This window comes from Schistocerca nitens, chromosome 4, assembly GCF_023898315.1.
Source record: "Schistocerca nitens isolate TAMUIC-IGC-003100 chromosome 4, iqSchNite1.1, whole genome shotgun sequence".
Lineage (NCBI taxonomy): Eukaryota > Metazoa > Arthropoda > Insecta > Orthoptera > Acrididae > Schistocerca > Schistocerca nitens.
In genome coordinates, this window is record NC_064617.1 from 615,727,899 (window position 1) to 615,748,742 (window position 20,844).

Consider the following 20,844-nt stretch of genomic DNA (forward strand, 5'->3'; position numbering starts at 1 on the left):
AATTGATGTGTGTTGTTCTTTGTTTGTTTGCTCTGGGATGTTTGAGTCCATTACTGTATTTTCTTCTTCTTCTTCTAATTGCACATTATTTTGTTCCAGTATTTGTTGTACTTGTTGTTTGATGTTTTCTAATTCTGACTGGGGTATCCTGTTATTTTTTATTATTACAGGAATCTGATCAGCTAGACATTGTTCTGTTAAAAATTTTAATTCTGGGTATCTGGTAATAAATGTTGTGTATACTTGTGATCTGTATCCAGTTGTGTTGGTTCCTAGGTTTGTTGCTTGGTAATAACAGAACATGAGGTGTCGATTAACTTCATCTGACCATCTCATCCTCTGTCTTTGTTTTCCTTCTAGGGTGGTTGCAGGAAGCATATCCTGCAAAACACCTCTATTTGGATTTAAATCATTTTCCAGTTGGCTAGCAGTGTCATTACCATTGTGGGCGGGCATAGGGTTCAAGCGCCGTCCCCGACCATGACGGCGCTTGTCCGAGGCTTCTTTAGTTCTGTCCTGAACCAAGTAATCACACTAAAAGGGGGGTTAGCCCTATTAGTGGTTTGTTCTTTTCGTCGCCTTTTACGACTGGCAGAACATACCGGAGGCCTATTCTTTTCCCGGGCCTCCACGGGATTATTATTATTTCTTTACTTTCTCAGACGTTAAGTCTGGTTGAGAATGGAAAGTGACGCGGACCTTGATCAAGCGTCACTTCCTATTAACTGTACGGTATGTGTTATATTGCATTTAGGAACTTTCGGGTAATCGAACATGTATCAATAATTACGGATTTCTGTAGTTGTATATATATGTTTGGATGTAGCTGTATTGCATTGATGTACTGGTGGATATTGTGTGGTATGACTCCTGTAGTTGATAGTATAATTGGTATGATGTCAACTTTATCCTGATGCCACATGTCTTTGACTTCCTCAGCCAGTTGGATGTATTTTTCAATTTTTTCTCCTGTTTTCTTTTGTATATTTGTTGTATTGGGTATGGATATTTCGATTAGTTGTGTTAATTTCTTCTTTTTATTGGTGAGTATGATGTCAGGTTTGTTATGTGGCGTATTATTATTATTATTATTATTATTATTATTTTGATAATTAATTATGAGTACAGTATGAAATCATTATCATTGATTACTAAATCTCACAAAAATGAATAAGAAAGGAAAAAGTAACACTAAATGTGATGTAAGGAAAAAAAATAACCACAGTACATACAAATGAAAGAAACATTATAAACATTTCTGATCTTTTATTTAGCTGGGAATTAATTTTCATTCTTGAAGTTAAAAACTTTTCACTCATTAATTATCTAGAACTGAAATAGATGTGTTACACACATGTTTGATTGACAAACAAATAAATTCAATTGTGACATATGAGTGATGTATTTTTTCAACAAGAAAAACACAAACACATTTTAAATCCACTTTTTTAACTTTTTAAGCATTAGCAACATGATTATCAGAGTAGCTGCACCATATAGCCACTTATAATAAAGCTATTTGGTGCATCTACTCTAATAATCGTGTCAGTGTCAGACATACATTACGCTGCTGGTCCTAAAGAAGAAAAATTTTTAAGCATTACATTGTCACGGAAAGAGGTTCGCAGGAAACAAGAAACTCCTAGGATAAATAATTGTAAATACTGAATCAGAATACATAAAGTGCAAGTAAACGGCTGGAAGTTGCCTGCACTTTGTGCCTTTTTTTATCAACTGTTTAGAGCAATTTTTTGCTGTTTTCCAACATGAATCTTCCTTTCTTTCACTGTTTCCTAATTCCAATGAAGAAAATGCTTAAGGACTACTGATAGACTGATAGTTCGAGATTCAAATTTTTATTTGCCATTTGTATTAACTAATCATTTCGCTTACAGTATTTCTTGAGTACTTAGTTTTCAATTATCCTGCACAGCAAAAATCCTGATCTTTTCTTTCAAAAGTAGAAGAAGAAGAAGAAGAAGAAGAAGAAGAAGGAGGAGGAGGAGGAGTAGGAGTAGGAGTAGGAGTAGGAGTAGGAGGAGGAGAGTCAGTTCTTCTTTTCTTTTGTCAGCATGGCCAACTTAATTTGTCAGACGTATGACTTCCTTTCGACAGTAACATGTAACATGAGAAATGTAGGAGTCTTGCACAGCTCCTAAATATGTAACAACTTTTCAGCAGTTTCCACCCGTATGAAAACTTTTATTTCCATAGTAAATGAAAAAAGGACATATGTAACTTTCACATGAGTGACAACTTAGCATACAACAATAAATTACAACATATACATACCTCGTAATGAAGCTAGAGGGTCTAACTGGAGGCTAGATAATGCCTGAGTAAGCGCGATGGGTGATGTCGCTTTGAATGAACGAGGAGCTGTGGGATCAGGTGAACCTGGCGAAGTTGGAGATGTAGGTTCACTGTCCCGCAGACTACCGCTTACACTGTCCATTCTGTACAGGAAAATAAGTGACATATTTAAAAGATGCACTGCCTGTTGCATAATAAATTTCGTTATGTCTAATATGTTTTTTTTTTCTTTTATTATTGTTGAAGTCCTAGCCAAAATTATAGATAGCTGACAAAAGTAACTTTAATATAATAAGAGAAATTTTCATAAACAACAGAATTTCATAAGCTCTAATGTATCAGCTGCAATACAGCATGTGTAACTTACAGCCAACAGTATAAACATCTCTGAATGGAGATCAATTTTGACATCAGTTCGGAAATTGAACTCGGTTCGGAAATCTGCTCTACTGCCTAACACTAAATTTGGGTCCACTGGAAGAGCTTCATTATTGATCTAAATTAGCAATGAACATGCCTGGTAACACCACTGAAATCAGTTACTGGCATAATTATCACACTTTGACCACAGGTATTAATTGTACATCACAGATACACAGCATATATTATCAAAAGTGTCACGTTATAAAGCTGGAGGAAAGTAACATGGAAGATGTGCAATCTTCAAACTTCGCCCCAGCCTGAACCGAATACGGATTTGAGTAGGGAAAGAATTTAAAGATTTAGTTTACAATGAAAGAACTAAGAATTGACAGATTGATTCATTGTTCAGTACATCAAGAAGCACTTGTGCTAAATTTGCAGGCATGCAGCATGTGAAGAATATTTGGTGGTATTAACAGAAAAATTTCTGAAGTCACACTCATTATTCCACTGTCAACTGCAAATGTTTTTGATGGAACTGTACACTGAGCATGTACATCTGCAAAGTACTTTTTTTTTTTTTAATAGGAAAAAGGAGTGCAACAACGAAAATTATGGATTGCTGACCTCGCATTTTAAGTGGCTTTGACTGCACACCATCCACAGTAAGATGATGATGAACTTCTTTCTGATCTGATGCGGATGCATTTAAAAATAAAATTGCATCATAGAAGGGATACTTTGACAAACACAGTCCACTTCCCTAAGCTCACTGCTGCTAAAGATGACAAGAGGTCTGAAGAATTCACTGTGGCCTTGAAAGAATTATGAAGACAGTTTCTTAAGTGTTTTGAGGATGCTGTAAATCTTACTTCTGTTTTTGAAACTGTTTGCTGATTTAATTGAAAACACCCCTGTGCATGCGCAGATGTAACAGACTGACCTGCAAGGGAATTCACATTTTAATGACAAATTATTCTATGTTAAAACTGCCCATGATATCTGCACATCTTTCCTTGGGTAGAGCTTCCGCGTCACTATAATGAGGTTGCAAAAGTGCTACAATATTTTGATCATCATATTTGTGCGAAAAATCTTCCTTCGGTTATGAAACTAATCAAGTCATGATTATATGGAAACTTGAGTAGAGAAATCTGCGAAATTGTCTGTGTCTGTCCATATGCTGACAGTTTGTACTAGATAATAATCATGTCTTTAGTGTGGCAAAAGTAATTAAACAATACTGAATATTTGTTTTGTTTCTGATCTAGGTTGTTGTGAAATCTGAAATATAAAACCAAGATGTATGCAATGAAACTGCACTGGCAGTTAAATGTGGCCCATTCGCTGTTTCCCTCTCTTTCCCCTCCTTTTGCTCAGAGTGTGCAGAGAGAGAGAGAGAGAGAGAGAGAGAGAGAGAGTGCAGAGAGAGGGGGGGGGGGGGGGAGTTTTGTGCAGCAAAGCTGAGCGCTACGACACTCCTGCCAGGGAATGCTCATAAGGTAAAATCTGGTCACCCCAGCCTTAAACTAGCCACATTAAGTATGAGTCATCTACAAGAACTGTTACGATGTTACGACATCAGTTATTATCTGCACTTATTATTTGCATAGCTAGTGATTTTCTTAACCTAACCTTACAAATCTTTGAATATATTTTGTGATTTAGCAATGTAAAACTGATGTATTCAGATATGTATTTAACATTTTTTGTGTTAACAACGACCTATTTATTATTTACTCATTTTAAATCATATTCTCACAAAACTAATGTATTGTTTTGTAATGTCACTACATTTTAAACTGACAAATACAGCTAATCTGCGAAATTTCACCAGCCAAAGAAAATCTTAAATTTACATTTTTTTAACCGTTTTCTAAGTTCAGCTTGATCAAAGGTCATTTTCTGTATTGATCTAATGTCAATTGCTTTACACAATAAGTCATTTTGTTAAGTTATGAGTAGAAGATAAGGAACTGGGAGGGGGGGGGGGGGGTTAAGAGAGAGAGAGAGAGAGAGAGAGAGAGAAGCAACCAACTAAAGCAATAAAAAGGAAGATTTGGATTTATCATTGTCAATCACGTGACCATTAAAGAGGGGACACAAGCTCAGATAACAAGTGTGGCAAAGGAAATCAGGCAACCATTTGTGAAGAACTATCCTAGCATTTTATGGAAACAAAGGAGGAGTGCGAAGCAATCAAGGTATGCTTTAGATTCCCAGAAAGTTTAAAAAGTAGGAGAGATGTACTGGTAGGACTGAAGCTGTGCCAGGTTAGCTCAGACAGCAATTGCTTTGCTCACAAAAGCCAAGATCAATGTTTAGAGTTCTCAGTCAGCACACAGTTCTGTCTGTAACTTTAACATGCATTAACAACTTGCAGAAGTTAAACAAAACCTCCATTACACTTAACAGATTTGTCAGGAAAGACAAAATGTATGTGAAGAATGAGAGAAATATGACTATTCAAAAATTCACTTGCAGTTTCTATTTGAATTTTTCTTTGCTTATATTTGTGTATTTTGATAACTAAACTTGCATTCAAATAGAATAAATTCATTAAAGACCTCATGAACACTTTCCTTGCCAATCAAATTAATCAACCACTAACTAAAATTCTTTGGATGATATAATGATTCAAAACTGAAACAGTACCAGAAACATTTTCACACCACTGACTATATAAATTTCTATCATTCATACAGTGAGAGGATAATAATTTTAAACAATCCCAAAGAAATATCGCAATTTGTAGCCACAATTTCCATTAAGTAGAAACATTATTTACTTTTAATAAATTTAAAAGAAACAGAGTTTATACAAGAAAAAAATGGCTCTGAGCACTATGGGACACAACATCTTAGGTCATAAGTCCCCTAGAACTTAGAACTAATTAAACCTAACTAACCTAAGGACAATACACACACCCATGCCCGAGGCAGGATTCGAACCTGCGACCGTAGCAGTCCCGCGGTTCCGGACTGCAGCGCCAGAACCGCTAGACCACCGCGGCCGGCGTTTATACAAGACCAGCTCTTTTAATAGTGAGAGCTAGAATCACTATAAATCAAAATTTCAAAAATTCCCAATAAATAAATAAACACAACATGATGACAAAAAGGAAACTTCTTTACCCAACATGCTTATGACTCGCAACAAGCAGCTCAAAGTCTGGGCCAAATGTCTGTAATGCATCAGCCAACAGTAGACTGTGAACACTGAGCGACATGCTGGTATCAAATGGACGCTTCGTGAATGATGCCCGCACTCCTGAGACCTGCAGCTCAGCTATGCTACGGCCTCTGGACTGGACCTATGGATGAGACAAGCAGAAATTATTTCTGCATATTGTAATAATGCATAAACAAATTTATCAAATTATAGCAAAAACCTACCAAACATTGAACATAAATATTTTAGGCACATTTTAACAGAACAAATATTTTGACTCTTCAGGCTCTCATAGCTTAGGAAAATAGTGAAGAGTTTGAAGCAGAATGTAAATATCACAGCATTCATGCCATTTTGACAAATTATGCTACATCTGTCATCATATTGTACTTTTTGCTTATTAAACATCATAATTTATTAGGTAAAATCAAACAACAGAAAAACCAGGACAAAATAATGACAATATTATGACAAGGATAGATTGCTACTCACCAAATAGTGAAGATACTGAGTCGCACACAGGCACAACAAAAAGACAGTGAAACAAGTAAGTTTTTGGCTAAAAGGCCTTCTGAATTGGACAAAACACACACACACACACACACACACACACACACACACACACACACACACACACACATTCATGCAAACACATTTTACACACATACGACCACTGTCTCAAGCTGCCAAAGCCAGACAGAGGATGGGGAAAGGATGGGAGTAGGTGAGAGCAGGAAAGGAGAGAAATAAAAAGACTGTGGATAAGTGGGTGAACAAGAATGACTACCAAAGGTTGAGGCCAGGAGGGTTAGGGGAATATAGGAGATATTGCAGGGAGGGTTCTCACCTGCGCAATTCAGAAAAACTGGTGGTGGTTGGGAGGATCCAGATGGCACAGGCTGTGAAGAAGTCATTGAAATGAAGAATGTTGCATTGGGCAGTGTGCTCAACAACTGGGTGGTCCAGCTGTTTCTTGGCCGAAGTTTGTCAGCGGCCATTCATGTGGACAGACAGCTTGTTGACTGATATGCCCATGTAGAATGCAGCACAATGGTTGTAACTTAGCTTGTAGATGATACAACTGGTGTCTCACGTAGCCCTGCCTTCAATAGGATAGGTGATGCTTGTGACAAGACTAGAGTAGGTGGCGATGGGAGGATGTATGGGAGAGTTCTTGCATCTAGGTCTATTACAGAGATATGAGCCATGAGAAAAGAGGTTGGGAGCAGGTGTGTGGGATGGACAAGGTTATCATCTAGGTTCAGTGGGCGGCGGAATACCACTGTGGGAAGGATAATGGGTAGGACATTCCTCGTTTCAGAGCATGATGAGAGGTAACAGAAACAGCAGTAGAAAATGTGATTCAGTTGCTCCAGTCCTGGTTGGTATTGAACAATAAGGGAAATGTTCCTCTGTGGACAGATGGTGGGCCTTTGGGAGATGGTGGGTGGTTGGTTGGTTGGTTGGTTGTTTTGGGGAAGGAGACCAGACAGCGAGGTCATCTGTCACATCGGATTAGGGAAGGACAGGGAAGGAAGTCGGCCGTACCCTTTGAAAGGAACCATCCCGGCAGATGGTGGGTGACCGGAGAGATAAGGCACAGGAGGTCTGTTTCTGTTCCACATTGGGAGGGTAATGACAGTCTGTAAAGGCCTCAGTGAGACACTTGGTGTATTTTGAGAGGCACTGCTTGTCACTACAGATGTAATAGCCACAGAGGTCTGAGGATTTTGTGGTATGAAATGGATGTGAGCTATTGGAAGTGGAAGTATTGCTACTTTCTTTCGTTCATCTTGCTTTTCCACCTCCCTGTCTCCCCCTCCCCTCATCATTCATTAATTCAACCATCTGGCTGGAAACGTACTTGTTTAGCAGTCTTTCTGTTGTACCTGTCTGTGATTCAACATCCCCACTACATGGTGAGCAGCAACTTATCTTTTCATACTACTATAATTTATTAGGTGATCTATAATTATAAATCTGAAAAGTGCAGCACTTTTAGAATTGTACAAAGTGTACAACTTTGCTTTAGCCATTTGCCAGTTGGTGGTGACAACGGTAAGTAGCAGGCGAAAGAAATAAATCGCAGATATCAGGCACTTAGCTTGGACCTTGGTCAACATAACCTCATTCAAACATTAGTCAATTTGTGCCTGCATCATAACAGTGTTCTTGATTGAAAATGTCAATTTACGAGCCTAATTCTCATCATTTGCAGGAGGTGTTACTGTTTTGTTTCAATGTGAAGAAAACAGTGGCCGAGTCTCATCAAACACTCTCAAGTACATACGGTAAGGGCACTATTAGTGAAATAACATGTCTTGAGTGGTTTCAGCGCTTCAAGAATGGTAGTTTTAATGTCACTTGCCGCCACAGTGGTGAAAGAGAGAATGTTTTTGAAGATGCGGAATTGGAGACATTGCTGAGTGAAGACTTGCGTCAAACGCAAGACGAAATGGCACAATTAATGGGAGTGACACAGCAAACCATTTCAAAACATCTCAAGGCTATCGGCATGATTCAGAAAGAAGGAACTTGGGTCCCGTGTGAGCTGAAACCAAGAGACGTTGAACAGTATTTGTGTGTTTGTGAACAGTTGCGGAATTGGAGACATTGCTGAGTGAAGACTTGCGTCAAACGCAAGACGAAATGGCACAATTAATGGGAGTGACACAGCAAACCATTTCAAAACATCTCAAGGCTATCGGCATGATTCAGAAAGAAGGAACTTGGGTCCCGTGTGAGCTGAAACCAAGAGACATTGAACAGTATTTGTGTGTTTGTGAACAGTTGCTTCAGAGACAAAAACGGAGGGTATTTCTGCATTGCATTGTGACCGGGGACAAAAAATGTGTTTGTTACGATAACCCTAAACACAAAAAGTCATGGGGATATTCTGGTCATGCTTCCACGTCGATGGCAAAACTGAATATTCACGGTTCCAAGATCATGCTCTGCATTTGGTGGGACCAGCTCGGCGTCATGTCCTATGAGGTGTTAAAACCAAGTGAAACAATCACAGGCGCTCGTTATTGAACACAATTAATGCATTTGAGCAGAGCATTAAAAGACAAACAGACGCAATACAGCGAGAGGCATGATAAAGTGATTTTGCAGCACGACAACGCATAACCCCACGTTGCAAAAGAGGTCAAAACGTACTTGGAAATGTTAAAATGGGAAGTCGTATCCTACCCACCATATTCTCCAGACATTGATCCCTCTGACTATCACATGTTTAGATCAATGGTGCATGGCCTGACTGACCAATACTTCCGATCTCATGAAGAAGTCACAAATTGGATCGATTTGTGGATTGCTTCAAAAGATGAACAATTTTTTCGGCATGGGATTCGAACACTGCCCGAAAGATGGGAGAAAGTAGTGGCCAGCGATAGAAAATACTCTGAATGATACATGTGTAACCATTTTGTTTCATTAAAGCCTCAAATGTTGGTAAAAAATGGGGGAAGCAAAGTTGTACACCTTGTACACTGACTTCATTATTACTTCTAAACAGACAATTTCTGTCCATTATAATTATACGGGGTGTTATGCCGTGGTCGGTTGATGAATTCCGTGTCGATTCCCAACGTTTCGTCTCCGACTGCAGGAGACATCTTCAAGGGGGTCCGTAGCTCAATGGAAGGTCCAACACACCCAACACACCCAATGCAGTCAGTAGCGAGCCAGTGGGTGTGTTGGACCTTCCATCAAGCTTCGGACCCCCTTGAAGATGTCTCCCGCAGTCGGAGACGAAACGTTGGGAATCGACACGGAATTCATCAACTGACCACTGCATAACAGCCCGGATAATTATAATGGACATGATATTTCCGGCCGTGAAAGTCTACATTTTAGTATCAGACAATTTCTGCTTCCTGGTGGGTAACATCAACCATGACTTGAGATGTATGTAATGAACCAATAAAATTATTCTTGCATCCAATTCCTTAAAGACAAATCCAAAGCTTTCTTTCTTTCTTTCATCCTGCTCTTCCATCTCCCTGTCTCCTCCACTCCTTATCACACATTATTCCACACATCTCCTATACAGTTATCAGTTGTAATGAGGCATTTACAACAAGACCGCTTTCGCTGTTTCTGTCTACATTAATTTTTTTCTAGCACCACACAGCAATCGGACAGTCTACATATTACAGTGAAACCTTGTATTAATGAACCCACTTTAAGTGAATATTTCTATTGGTCCTGGAAATTTTGTTTTAATGAACACCACTTTTAAGTGATAAATATTGAACAGTATACAACCCAGATATGATGAAATTTCTATCACATTCAAGATTTCACACCTATTTCTTTTATTTTTGAATGAGTTGCGCTAAAGAGCTGATAGAGGGAATGTCAGTAATTTACAATCAATTCCTATTGACAATACATAGGTCATAGCTTCTTGTTTTCAGTTCCGAACAAGTTCCAATTCTCGCATGTTGGCCAGGCAATCTGACATCACAGAAAACATTGCCATTAGGTTCAAACATGCAAACTGATTGCAATGTGTTTTTTATCGAAGTTTTGAATTCTGAACTGTGAAATTTTGTATAGTTTTAGCCAGAAGTTGATAATTATTCGTGGTATCCTAGTCAATTGGAATGTTAAACTCTTCAATATGAAAAAGAAATACAGTTTGGCACAGACTTCTTCATGCAGTATAAACTGAAAAATGAGACATTCCGAAATGCTGAAACTCGTGGTCCTTCTGCATCATAAAAAGAGATTCTTTGTGCTTGCTGTATCCCACTTCTAGCACGTGTGAGGATGAGTGCACCAAGTGTAGTGTCGCCGCACATGTGTACTTAAATCAATCGCCAACAGTATCAGTGTGGGCCAGCCACTGGAGGCCACCTGTAGCAAGGACGCACACAGCATAGCACTGCAATATTTACCAATGACTCAAGCCTATATAAACATGGAGCAGTGCTGACTCACTCTCACTATGTTCTTCCTGTTTGTACCGCTCACATCAATTGTTCTGTGTGTTGCTTATGTTGCACCTTCTGTTACTGTTCAGAGGTTTATGAATAAAGTCATACTTGGATCAGTTTCATATATGACTTTTCGTGTACTACTTGTTTACTTATTCATTTCAAGGGGACTCAACACATTCAGCTTAACTAGTTAGTTATCTGTCCAAGTCAAATTCCGTAACTTCTTATCAAAATTTTAAGTAGATACGGAAAGTATTGAACACTGGAAGGAGAATATTTTGTCACTGTTAATGATGGGTACAAACTCAAGACACATGTTTGGTGCTGATGGAGCTGGGGTCTTTTACAATAAGCCTGCTCTTTTCAGGGGGAGAAAATATCACAGAGGTAATACTACTTGTTTACTTATTCATTTCAAGGGGACTCAACACATTCAGCTTAACTAGTTAGTTATCTGTCCAAGTCAAATTCCGTAACTTCTTATCAAAATTTTAAGTAGATACGGAAAGTATTGAACACTGGAAGGAGAATATTTTGTCACTGTTAATGATGGGTACAAACTCAAGACACATGTTTGGTGCTGATGGAGCTGGGGTCTTTTACAATAAGCCTGCTCTTTTCAGGGGGAGAAAATATCACAGAGGTAATAAATAAAGAAAGAATGACAGTCCTACTGTGTATTAATTGTAACAGCAGTGAAAAGTTGCTGTCATTAATAACAGGAAAATTTTCAACTGCTAGGTGATTTAAAAATATAAAAACACTACTGTGCACTTAAGGCATTATTAGCACTGGATGACTGCTGAAAATTGTATAAAGTTTCTTAACAGTTGACAAGCTAAGATGGATGCAACAAGAAGAAAGCTCATTCTTATCATTGATAGATGCCCTGTACATTAACGTGGAATGACATTTTGTTATTTCATGCTAACTGTACTGCAGCCGCTAGGCCTGGGCCTAACCCATTCTGTAAAAGCTAAATACTGAGTGGCTGTAGTGCACAGATCAAAGAAAAGGATGTAATGTGAATTAATGTTTTACAAATAATGCACGTTTGTTGCCACCTCAAATACTGTAACCGAACAGTGTGTTGGACTGATTTACAAACTTCCAGAAATAAAGGATAATATTTAAGGTGGCTTCCTTTTTATGTAATCACATATATCTGTCATTAGTTGAATAAAGAAACTCCTGAATACAAAAAAATTCTTCTTTGTGCCAGATGCTGCCTTCAAATTCAGACAGCAGTTGCTGATTTTACATGTGACATATAAATGCTTGTTCAGTTAGTGAAAAATGTGTGGCACATATACATAAATTTTATGATTTGCTAGAGTCAAATCATAAGCATTTCTGATTCAAGAGTACAATCTCTATGGCGCCCAACCTCCACATTATGATTATGGGTTACTTCGTAGGCAAATTGGACCCAAATCCACATTTAAGGAAAAAGTATTCTGATCCCAAGAGATTCGTTAAAAAGGGATTTTAAACAAATTACTTGTATGCTAACTAACAATTTAATTAGAAATAGTTCCCTAGCAGCATGTACCACATATTTATCTATGCTAACTGCAGTGGTCTACTTGTCTGGGTTTTGCAGGATACAAGATTACCGAGGCTAACTACAGTATCAATAAGTCATCCTAACAAAAAGGCAAAAGTTAAAGAAGGACCCAGGACACATGTATGCTTCAGAATCATTCCAAATGTCTCAACAGAATTGTTATCAGGGGGTCAAAAAATATCTTCATTCATGATGGAAAATCCCTGTATCATTCATATGTGAAGATGGCAGACATCCCTGGTGGCCCATTTCATTCTGCACAAACACTTCCACACATGAGTACATCATAATTAGCTTGCAATGTCTCCAACTCATGATAGGTATTTAATCTCTCTCATTCTTTGCCACATTCATAATGAATAAGATATGATACCCACGTAGTTAAACATTATTAAAGTCCATGTTTCGTTGTGCCTAGTTCGCAGAAGTACTCATTAGGGACAGTGTCTTTAGTATCTTTTAATGAGTGGGTTGTTCTTGATAATACAGCTGCTCACACTTTGCTAAGCATCTGTGAAGAATGAGTGTCTACTACAGTGTGGTAATTTTATTAGCTGTACGGTTGAAACAAAGACAAGTTACATAATGACGAACATAATGTCATGGAAAATCCAACAAAACATATGCAGACTACATTTGTCTTCACCGTGATAATCTGGAATCTGGTTCAGGATAAGTTTTTCATATGGCAATCATGTTTATGTCATCTGTTTCTTAAAACCCTTAGCCAAATCAGAACTACTTTCAACTAATTAATGTTACTTCATCTGACAGCAAACCTATCATTGTTCAGCAGCCAATGCTTCTGTCTTCCTTACGTAGAAAAGAAAATGTAGTAGCCTTCATTATGGCAATTTTGAGCAAGGTGGTGAGACAGTTCACATAATGAATTCTCATTTGGTAGAACTTAGATATGAGGTATGTGTTTAGTCTCTATTACTGCACTGAATTGAACATAATCTTATTCCAAATTTGACATTTGTAAGCAATATTTTTGAAAGATATTATAAAGAAGGCAATATTCATGAAAATGAAGTAATTCCCTCTTACATACATGGACTTACTTTTACTAAAATATGATATTCACTTTTTGTATAAAAATATACCTCAATTGAAAGGTGTTCCACAGTAAATTGTAACATCAGCAGACGGGACACTTCTCGCTGAGTTTTCTCTGATAAAAGGTCACTAGAGCCCCCAACTTCCGCTTCTCTTAGTATCTCTCCTTTCATATCACTTGTTGGTGTCATTTGAGATCTACAAGTATAGAAAATGATTAGCACACTGTACTCATATAGTTGTCTGGGGAACACCAGAAATTATCAATTTAGATGGCACAATTAACAAATAAATAAGCAAATTTTCTGATGAAGCAATGGACAGAAAAAATATATAAAGAATGAGATTCATTGTATTAATAACCTATTTTCACAAAAACATTTAAAAGGAGGATTCCTGAAATACTCACCGATGAAAATGAGCCACCAACCAAACTAAATAGGATCCAGAAACTACCTTCACAAAAGTAAATTACGCACAACCGTACATAGGATTGCATACTTGCTTATTGCAATCAGTTGAAACGCAAAAGAAATTAATGAGGAAAGTATTTTGTTGTATACCTCACCTGAAAGGGGAAGGTAGTAAACCACCTCCAGCAACTGTAGACATGACTGTCTTTATTGCCTGGACTTTGTTCTCATTCATATGTACTACAAGTCGAGGCAATGTTGCAGATAATGCCAAATTTGGAAAATTCGGATCAACTGTAAACACTCGTCGTCTTTCCAGCATAATAGCTATGTTAAATCGGTCTAAAAGATGTAGAGTGGAAGTGCCCTTAAGATGTGCATATTTCCAGTTATCACGGACTCTTCCTACAAGAATCTGAAGATCACCAAGTTCCATGCGATACCTGTAACAGAATGTGAAAGGATTTTAACTAATGCTACAACTTACTGATGAATAAGGAATTATTTTCATCCATTACACTGAAAACAGATTAAAACAAACAAACAAACAAACACACACACACACACACACACACACACACACACACACAAACTACTTGTGCCATTCATCTTCATCTTCCTCCTCCTCCTCCTCCTTCTGCTTCTGCTTCTTCTTCTTCTTGTTCAGCATCACATCAGGTGCCTCAGCACCTGTCTCAGTAATATAATTTGATCTTTGTGTTACAAATCGAATTTATTATTACAGTGCAAATTCTCAATCAATTTGAAGAAAAATTGTGTCAACACTATTCTTGGGAATTTTCTATCCCTGAACAGAACTGTCTAAATACCAAGAACTGACTCACTTGACACTTTCCTCAGACTCAGCCAAAATCCCTCTTTAATAGCATGATGTCTGGTAACTGAAGGATGTTAATCAAATACAATGTATTATATTAAATTTTCATTTGCTCGGTAAGTTCACAGGTTGTGGTAACATTGCACCCAAGGCTATATTTAACTTCCATAGGATTCAAACTTTTGTATGTTTTTATACTTTCGGTACATGAAGTTCACAACTCAAACATCAATCCCCCAAAGCAGTTCAATGTAGCTCTCAAAAATTCTTGAGAAAATCGACCTTGGAGTTCTCCAACAGACTTTAATTCGCAAAAGGTCAGACAGTTTTCAATGGACAGGGTGTGTCTATCAGTAGTGCCCAAGGTTGGTTATCACTGGATCACTGGTTTGAGGAGTCTAGTTTTGGTCATTATTTTATTATTTCACTCAATTTGAATACCTACATTCCTAAATATAAAATTTATAGATATACACTGATCAGCCAGAACATTATGATCACCTACCTAATAGCTGCCATGTCCACCTTTGGCATGGATAACAGTGGTGACACGTCATGGCAAGGAAACAATTGGGCCTTGGTAGGTTACTGGAGGAAATTGGCACCACACTTGCACACACAAGTCACCAAATTCGCAAAAATTCAAGCGGAGGGCGGGGGTAGGTGGGGCGATGTGCAATAAGCACTGACACCACGTTCAATCACATGCCAGACGTGTTGCATTGGGTTCAGGTCTGGCAAGTTGGCGGGCTAGCACATCAATTGGAACTCACCACTGTGTTCCTTGAACCACTCCATCACACTCCTGGCCTTGTGACATGGCACATTACCTTGTTGACAAATGCCACTGCCATCAGAAAACATGATCATCATGAAAGGGTGTACATGGTCTGCAACTGCCGTATTTACTCGAATCTAAGCCGCACTCGAATCTAAGCCGCACCAAAAAAATGAGACTCGAAAAAAGGAAAAAAAAATTTCCCGAATCTAAGCTGCACCTGAAATTTGAGACTCTAAATTCAAGGAGAGAGAAAAGTGTTAGGCCGCACCTCCAAATCGAAACAAAGTTGGTCCATTGTACTATGAAACACAATTTGGGTCGAATGAATGACGATACACCTACAGTAGTTTGGTTCGAGTCGTAAGCTTAGCAGTTACGCTTTACCAGGTAACCCTTGCTATGCGTCAGGCGCTCCATCCGTATTTATACGGGTACCCTTCCTTTTTCACGTGCTTCGTCTGGTTTGAATCGATTGCTTATTTTGCTTTGATCTGATAAGTGCAGTTTTCTTTGTTATAGATGTTTACGTCACTCCAAGCTGAAAATGCATTACTGTACTGTGTCATGCATTGTTTGTCGCATTCTTATAGTGTGTGTTTATGGCCTGTCGCCGCTCGCAGCATGGCTTGCTTTTGTGTGCGCTACCGCCGCTTTTAAAAAAAAAAAAAAAGAGAGAGAGAGAGAGACAGGAATCGTCTCATTAGCAAAACAATGGCAAGAGACTGCTATTTGTTGTTACTTACACTGCTGCTTTCTTTGATAATGATCAACAAGAACCAAATAACAGACTGCGTATGATAGAACATATTCTGAACGAGAGTTAGGCGAAAATTTTTCTCCGTTTGAAAATCTTTGCGGTCGCTTCTTTAGTACATCAAATTCTGCACAGAAATTAGAGCCATCTTAGATTTAAAAATCTAGTCAGTTGCCGTGCTTCATTTCTGACTGTATCACTATTAGGCATAAGAATAATACGAATATAAACATGACACGATACGTATATTCTTCCGCGTTTGCTGTTGTCTCACTCTAGTTTCGTAGTTTATTAGGCATACAGGATTTAAATGAGATAGCAGCAAACACGAAATAATACATGGCAAAATGTTTATGTTCGTATTATTCTTATGGTGAAGAGAATACTGTATGTGATTCACATTTCATCAGGTTCCTATTAGCAACCATCTCTTCTCACAGGTAGGAAAAAATTCAGGACGTAGAGTTGGCCATATTGACAAACATCCCAAACAGTCTTGCCAGTCGGATTTTCGTAGTACATTGAAATTCTGCTACATTCGAAGATGAACAATACAGAATTTGTATTTACTTCGTTGGATAATGTATGAAAATGTAGTGGTTGAAACTCGGGGCGGAGAAAAAAAAAAGCTCGTCTTCCACCTTTTTTTAAATTTATTTACTGACGCAAAGGTTTTGGCGCCAGTATTTATCTTTGTGCCTACAAAGCATGCCTGTGTAGCGCTACATATATTCGACGGCAGAAGTTAGTTGTGGCGGCACCTACCAACATTTTTCAGAACTTCCGCTTACTTTGCACTCGATTCTAAGCCGCAGGTGGTTTTTTGGATTAAAAAAAACGGAAAAAAAGTGCGGCTTAGATTCGAGTAAATACGGTAGTGTACAATGCTTCTTGTCTGTCATAGTGCCCTGCACAAACTCTACTGGACCGATGGATGCCCACATGAATGTTCCCCAGAGCATACTGGAGCTGTCACCAGCTTGTTTCCGTCTCACAGTATTGATGTCAAGGAGCTGTTCCCCTGGAAGACGATGGATTTGCGCCCTCTCACTGGGCTGGTGAAGAAGGTATTGGGATTCATCAGACCATGAAACACTGGTCACTGTGCCAATGTCCAGTGCTGATGGGTACATGCCCATTTCCGTAATAGTTGCTGATGTCATGTTGACAGGCACAAGCATTGGTCATTGGCTGTGGAGGCGGTCCATCATTAGGAATGTTTGGTGCACTGTGTGTTAAGACACATTTGTACTCTTCCCAGCATTAAAGTCTGAAATTAGTTCCGCCACAGTTTGCTGCCTTTCCTGTTTTACCAGTCTGTCCAGCCTATGACATCTGAAATCTGTAATGAGAGGTGGCTGCCCAACCCCACAACGTCTGGATGTGATTGCTCATCGGTTTTGCCATGTGTTGAAGACACTCACTCACTGCAGCACTCCTTAAACACAAACAAGTCGTGCAGTTTCTGAAATGCTCAAGCTGATCCTCTGGGCCATCACAATCTGTCATCACTCAAATTCAGATAGATTGTGTGCCTTCCCCATTCTACACACAGACAGTACACTCACTGATACTACATGCACCATGTGTATCTCCAGCAGTTATTGCCTGAACAGATTTATATCAATAGTAGGTCAGTAGTCATAATGTTCTGGCTGATCAGTGTATCCTAATTATATATAATCATCATTTTTATAAAAAAAATGCATGTATTCTTGTTTCTAATTACATACTGCACTCAAAAATCCAAGTTTCATTATAAATATAAAACACACACACACACAATGGCCACTGTCTCCGTGCGCTGGGACCACGTGCTGGTAACACCCACTTATATATTCACAATTGAGAATCCTGTTTACCCCACTTCTCATTCCCAAGAGCTGTGATGAACTGAGCTCCAGAATTGGGCTGGATCATTAACAGCCCATCCTGCTTTTGGATATGAAATGAAAATAAAAGAACAGGAAAAAAGATGAAAAAATGGTATATTATTGTATGGGATGAGTTTATTCCACAGTTCATTACACTCTACCAGATTACCAAAAAAGACACGTCCGTGGCCCCTTAACAGAGTGCATACAACACCACAGTCAAGCTGATAAGGATAGCTATTTCATTTCAGCACGGAATTACTTTTTTTCTTCCTTTCCATGTGTGAGTTTCCCTATTCTGTAACACTAATGCTACAATTCTGGTACTGTATCCCTTACTGTAATTAGTCATCAATGGAGTAAAAAAACTGTTAGACAGTGCCATCAGTGCAATCTACATTATACAACTTAATAAGCACTGATGCCACAAAGTTATTAAGTGATCAGTCTTGTCTTTGGAACTGCTTCATTCAACTGCACACATTCTCTAAAGGATTTTAACTGGGTGTCAATCTGGGCAGACTAGCTCATTGTGTCTGCTCATAAAGTCAAGCCATAATCTGCTTACAAATATAATCATTCACTCATAGCAATTTTATACAACACCTAGTTAATATTTTACTGTCACACTGATTTACGTGCTCCCTGATACAAAGATGTTGCTGGAGATATCATGCCCACCCCCACTGAGTGAAAGAAATATGAGTACTTCATGGGGCGGGGGAATGTAACTATATCCTTCCCCAATAAGAGAACATTCCCTATTCTTTAGTGTGAAGACACACAGTATCAGTTTAATTAGACTCCTCACAGTCTTTACCTATAGAGTGTCTCATGTGCCAGTTTCCTTCAGAACAGAGAGTGTATGTTTCAAGATCTTAAGGATGGTTGGCCTTTGAAGAAGTGCAATAAGTGGACAATACAGGGTTATTTGTAAGTACTTGCAGGGTTTCATACGACTGCACAAAAAACCCTATACCAGTGGACACAGCATCAATCAATATGTTTTGTGATGTAGTTGCAGAACACACCACTAGGGGACCTGTGCATCAGAACTTGCCCTATAATGGAGCAACATGTGTGTTTTGTGTCACTGAATTCATTAAATGCGAGTGTCTTGTATCGGTTTAGTGATAATTTTATACCTGATATCAGGTGTAATCTCCAACAGACAAAACAATTCATGAGTGGCATGACACATTCAGTGAGGCTGGCTGTATATACGGTGTTAAGAAAACAACCCAACTGGGATCATAAGCAGAGGAGGTGGAGTGTGTACACAAATCGTTCATCAGGAAACTGTAGTAATCTATGATACATACATGCAGAAAACTGTAGATACAACAGTCAACTGTCTGGCACACTCTACGCAAACATCTGAATGTAATGCCATATTGACTCCATTTATTAAATGTGCTGACTGCTCGGGACAATGAGCTTTGTTTTGACATTACAATGACTTGCAGCATCTATAGCAGGAAGACAGTTTTTCACAGAAGTTGGTTTTCAATAACACAGCCATGTTTCACGTGTATGGACAGGTGAATTATCGTACTGTTTATTTTGGAGCAGAACATCCACACGAGATTGTGGAGCACATTCGTGATTCACCTAGAGTTAAAAGTCCTTTGTGCCATGCCCTCTTCAAAAGTTTATACACCACTTTACTTTATGGTCCAAACTGTGACTAGTTTTCTGTACCTGGTCATACTGCAGCAGTAGCTTGCATCACAAGTACAGCGAGACAGTGCATACTTCATTTTGGAATGAGACAGTGCTCGATCACACTTTTTCAGCCATTCACAATTACTTCAATGCTGGACTGTCTCAGAACTGGAGGGGCGTACTTCTCAGGATGACTCATCTTCTTCAGTGGTCCCCATGCACACATTTTAACTCCATGTGATTCCATGTTATGGGGTTATGTTAAAGATTGTATGTTATTACTTCCACAGCCACTTAATTCGGAAGAGTTGCAAGGAAGGATAATTAATGCAGTCATAGACATTATCAATGATATATATGGCAAAATCTATCGTATTGACATTTCCCAGTGTCACAAGCAGTGTCCATATTGTGCAAATGTAATGTTAGTTAAAACTTGGAGAGATGTTCTACAGACTGATTTGTGTGTATTTTTTCAGGTCTAAATCAAACAATGTAAAGACCAGCAGATTTCATGCAGTTGTCTCCTGAAACAACAGAGGTACATATGAATACACTGACCTGTACAGCAGGTAATATGGAGAAAAGAAAGGCATACAGACTAATAAAGGGATTTAAGAAATCCACAAACAACCTAACCTGGATGGAAAAATATGAAATTAAATCTCACTCCTCCTAAAAGCTTGTCCAGATACCTAACCACTGCACCACCTCACTTGGTAATTACATAAGAGACCCTATTGTGATGATGCAACTACAATCTGATTAAAACTACTTCGATAGTTGACACATCACGTGTTGTAACTGGTTCCTCCAATTAGAGTGCTCAGTATCATGTCTGAACCATTCGCTGCTGCCAACCTGCAACAAGAATCAGCTCACTTCCAATTCCTTGTCTGGCTTTCTTTCTTGACGTGTTTGGATCCTGAATCATGGGTCCGGTCCTTTTCGTATTTCATCACACATGACAACCATGTCAAAACCAACACACACACACACACACACACACACACACACACACACACACACACAATGACGCTAACAAAATACACAGGCTTCATAAACAACACTAACCAAACACTACCGAATCCTTCTGC

At 38.7% G+C, this 20,844-nt stretch overlaps 1 protein-coding gene across 1 annotated transcript in view; it reads right to left on the reverse strand.

Moving 5' to 3' along the window:
• The window catches only part of LOC126251307 (intermembrane lipid transfer protein VPS13D), a 520,493-nt gene that overhangs the window by 404,646 nt on the left and 95,003 nt on the right, over positions 1-20,844 (reverse strand). Inside the window, 4 exon segments of the mRNA XM_049951633.1 lie at positions 2,293-2,456; positions 5,811-5,989; positions 13,470-13,620; positions 13,991-14,278. Of these exon segments, the coding sequence (XP_049807590.1) occupies positions 2,293-2,456; positions 5,811-5,989; positions 13,470-13,620; positions 13,991-14,278 (782 nt within the window).